This window comes from Elaeis guineensis, chromosome 4 (genome assembly GCF_000442705.2).
Source record: "Elaeis guineensis isolate ETL-2024a chromosome 4, EG11, whole genome shotgun sequence".
NCBI classification, from domain to species: domain Eukaryota; kingdom Viridiplantae; phylum Streptophyta; class Magnoliopsida; order Arecales; family Arecaceae; genus Elaeis; species Elaeis guineensis.
This window is the reverse complement of record NC_025996.2, coordinates 34,827,893-34,831,783: the sequence shown is the minus strand read 5'-3', so window position 1 is coordinate 34,831,783 and position 3,891 is coordinate 34,827,893. Positions and strand designations below refer to the sequence as shown.

The 3,891-nt window shown below is 35.3% G+C and overlaps 1 protein-coding gene across 1 annotated transcript; it reads left to right on the top strand.

Moving 5' to 3' along the window:
• The first annotated feature begins 281 nt into the window (after nt 1–281).
• LOC140857304 (uncharacterized) lies at nt 282–2,881 on the top strand. Its single transcript, XM_073256085.1, has 4 exons — nt 282–485; nt 2,146–2,236; nt 2,426–2,497; nt 2,583–2,881. The coding sequence occupies exons 1-4, from the start codon at nt 282–284 to the stop codon at nt 2,879–2,881; spliced, it is 666 nt and encodes a 221-aa protein (XP_073112186.1).
• Nucleotides 2,882–3,891: the final 1,010 nt, after the last annotated feature.

Genomic DNA, 3,891 nt, shown 5'->3' with positions numbered 1-3,891 from the left:
TATCTCAACTAAAATTTATTTGCTGTTATTTTGTTTTAATTTCTGTTTAGTTGTTAGTGGATCTTAATCCATTTGATTTGCCAAGCTTGTATGATTATAAAAGGAAGAAAGCCCTGTCTATTGAATACAGGTTTACTTGTTTTATTCCTCTTCCAAGCCTTTGTTTGTTCTCTATTCCCATAGAAGTGGTATCAGAGCCAAGTGAAGAAGAGTTGGGAGGGCCATCGTGAATAGTGAAGTGTGAGAGCCACCATGATCCCACTCGTAATCGAAGATTAGCTATGGCAAATTCAAGTGTTGCTAATGGCTTGTCTTCTTTGTCCCTACCCATTCTGGATGGGAAGAACTACAACAGATGGAGTATCCAGATGCAGATGCTCTTCGATTACCAAGACATATTTAATATCGTGAAGAACGGAGTTCCAAAAGTAGGAGGTCAAATCACAAAGGCGCAACATCGAGATGCCAAGAAGAAAGATCATAAGGTTCTCTACTTTATTCATCAAGGATTTAATGATATGATTTTTGAAAAGATTGTAGGAGCTACCACAGCAAAGTAAGCTTGGGCATCCTTGAACAAACTTTCAAGGGTGTAGAAAGGGTGCAGAGTTAAATTGTAGACCCTACGAAGGCAGTTTGAGTTGCTACAAATGGAGAAGACAGAAACTTTGTAGCAGCGTACGTGACCAGAGTCCAAGCTTTATTAAACTAGACGAAGATATATGGTGAGAATGTAGAAGAGTCTATATTGGTAGCAAAAATCCTACAAACACTCAAACTCATATTTGATCCTATCACCACTGCTATTGAAGAAACAAAAGACTTAAATACTATGACTGTTAATGAGTTGTCAGGCTCCTTAGAGGCTTATGAGCAACAGCTTAATGAGAAGTCTGAAGAAAAGCCGTTAGACAAAGCCTTCCAATCCCAAGTTTCAATCAAAGATAAACAGAAAGAAGATGACAGACAATAGTCTTCTGGAAATAGATCTCGTGGCAGAAAAAGACGACGAGGTCATAGTGGTGGTAGAGAAAATTATGGAGGCAGAGGCGGATCTAATAATGAATTACAAATTATGGTGGAAGAGGCAGAGGATCATATAGAGACTGAGCTCATGGATATGGAAGAGAAAGGTATGATAAATCTAATATTCAATGTTATGAATACAATAGATATGACTATTATGTCAGTAAGTGCACGTCAAAGAATCATAATCAACTTGCAGAAGAAGTCCAATTCATCCAAGAAGATGGAGTGGACCATACTTTATTGATGGTATCTTTGAATCGAGAGGAGCCCAACTATAATATCTAGTATCTTGATATAGATTGCACAAACTATATGACAGAAAGGAAGGAGCTCTTTGTGGAGATAGATGAATCAGTCAAAATTTAGTCAAATTTGTTGATGACAGCACTGTATCAATTATGGGGAAGATAAAATTTTGATTCAGTTAAAGAATGATGATCATCAATATATATTAAATATTTTTTATGTTCCGAGTATGAAGAATAATTTACTGAGCATGGCGCAATTACTTGAGAAGTGATACAAAATGTAACTCGAAGACAATCATTTATTGTTTTTGACCAAAGAGGTAAAATCATTCTTAAATCTCATTTGACAAGCAATCGTATGTTCAAAATAGATATTAAGAATGATGTTTTCCATTATTTGAAAGTAATTGTGAATGATGAATCATGGCTATGGCATCTTAGATTTAGTCATTTGAATTTTTGAAGTTTAAAATTGCTTGCTTAGAATAATATGGTGAAGGGTTTGCCCGTTATAGATCATCCTAACCAATTTTGTGAAGGATGCATTTTTGGAAAATAGCATAGGAGGTCATTTTCAAATCATAATACTTGGAGAGCAAGTAAGCCACTTGAACTTGTGCATTCAGATGTATGTGGACCAATGAACACTACTTCACTTGGACGAAATTTTTATTTTCTAACATTTGTGGATGATTATAGTAGAAAAATTTGGGCCTATTTTTTGAAAAGAAAATCAGAGATTTTTGATACATTTAATAAGTTTAAAATATTTATGGAAAAACAAATTGGACTCTCTATTAAAGTATTGAGAATTGATGGTGGAGGTTAATATATTTTCAATCGATTTGTAGTGTTTTATGCATAGCAGGGAATTAAGCATGAGATCACCATTCAGTATACACCACAGCACAATGGGGTTATAGAAAAAAGGAACAGGACCATTGTGGACCTGGCAAGGAGTATGCTAAAAGCTAAAGATATACCTAATAACTTTTGGGATGAAGCAGTTTCTTGTTTAGTTTATTTATTGAATAGATCACCTACTAAGAGTTTACAGAATGAAACTCCTAAAGAAGCTTGAAGTAGCTTTAAGCCAAGTGTTAGGCATCTCAAAGTGTTTGGCTCTACTATTTTTGCTCATATTTCAGGTGAACTTAGAACCAAGCTTGATGATAGAAATGAAAAAGCTGCCTTTATTAGTTATAAGCCTAGAAAGTTTGGTAAATACAAATTATATAATCCAACCGCAAAGAAAGTGATTATTAGTAGAGATGTAATTTTTGATGAACAAGTGCATGGGATTAGAATATGGAGAAGGAACTAGATCCAAAAATGATGAGCCAATTTCTATTCAAAAGCCCCGTGGAGCTCAACAACCACCTTCAAGGTTACAAAACTTTAAGGTAATATCTGATAATAATATTGATGATGATGGAGAATTGGTCCACTATGCTATGTTTGCAGATTGTGATCCACTTAGATTTAATGAAGCCATGCAAGATGATAGGTGGATTAATGCAGTGGAGGAAGAAATAAAGACTATTGAGAAAAGCAACACTTGGCAGCTGATTGATATTCTAGCAGGAAAGAAAGCAATGAAATAAAGTGGGTTTTAAAACTAAAAGGAAGTCAAATAGTGAAGTGAAAAGATATAAGACAAGATTAATAGCAAAAGGCTACCAGAAGCGGTCAAGAAGTGACTACCAAAGGTATTCTCTCTCGTTGCTAGAATTGAAATAGTAAAACTAATTATTTTTTTTGCTGTGCAGAGCCATTGAAAATTTCATTAAATGGATGTGAAGTCGGCCTTCCTAAATAGCCCTCTTGATGAAGAAGTCTATGTTCAACAACTCCAAGGCTTTATCAAGCAAGAGAGTGAAGATAAGATGTATCAGCTCAAGAAGGCCTTGCACGGCCTCAAGCAAGCCCCCATGCCTGGAACAAGAGGATTGATGATTTTCTATAGAAAGATAGCTTTGAAGAGTGTCCTGGTGAACATGCCCTCTAAGTGAAGAAAAGCAAACTTAGCAAAGGTGATATTTTATTAATCTGCCTATATGTTGATGATATGATTTTCACAGGAAGTAATCACTCTATGATCGAGGACTTCAAACTTGCTATAAAGTTAGAGTTTGAGATGACGGATCTTGGTTCGATATCTTACTTTCTTGGGATTGAAGTAATCCAAGCTACAAATGGGATTTTATGTGTCAGAAGAGATATGCTAATAAGAGATTTAAGAAGTGTAAAATGTTTGAATGCAATCCTGTGCATATTCCTATGGAAGTTGGTACCAAATTATCTAGAGCAGGTGATGATTCTACTATAGATCCAACTTATTTTAAAAGCATAGTTGGAAGTTTGAGGTATCCAACATATACTAGGCCTGATATTGCTTATAGAGTTGGTCTAGTTAGCAAGTTTATGGAAGCACTAAAGCAATCTCATCTTCAGGTTGCTAAGAGGATCCTACAATATATAAAGGGCACTTTAGATCATGCTCTCTTCTATTTAAATGTTGCAAATGATCTTATTGGATATTTTAATAGTGATTGAGGAGGAGATCAAGATGATCGAAGAAGCACTACAGGGCATCTCTTTATGTTTGGCTCCA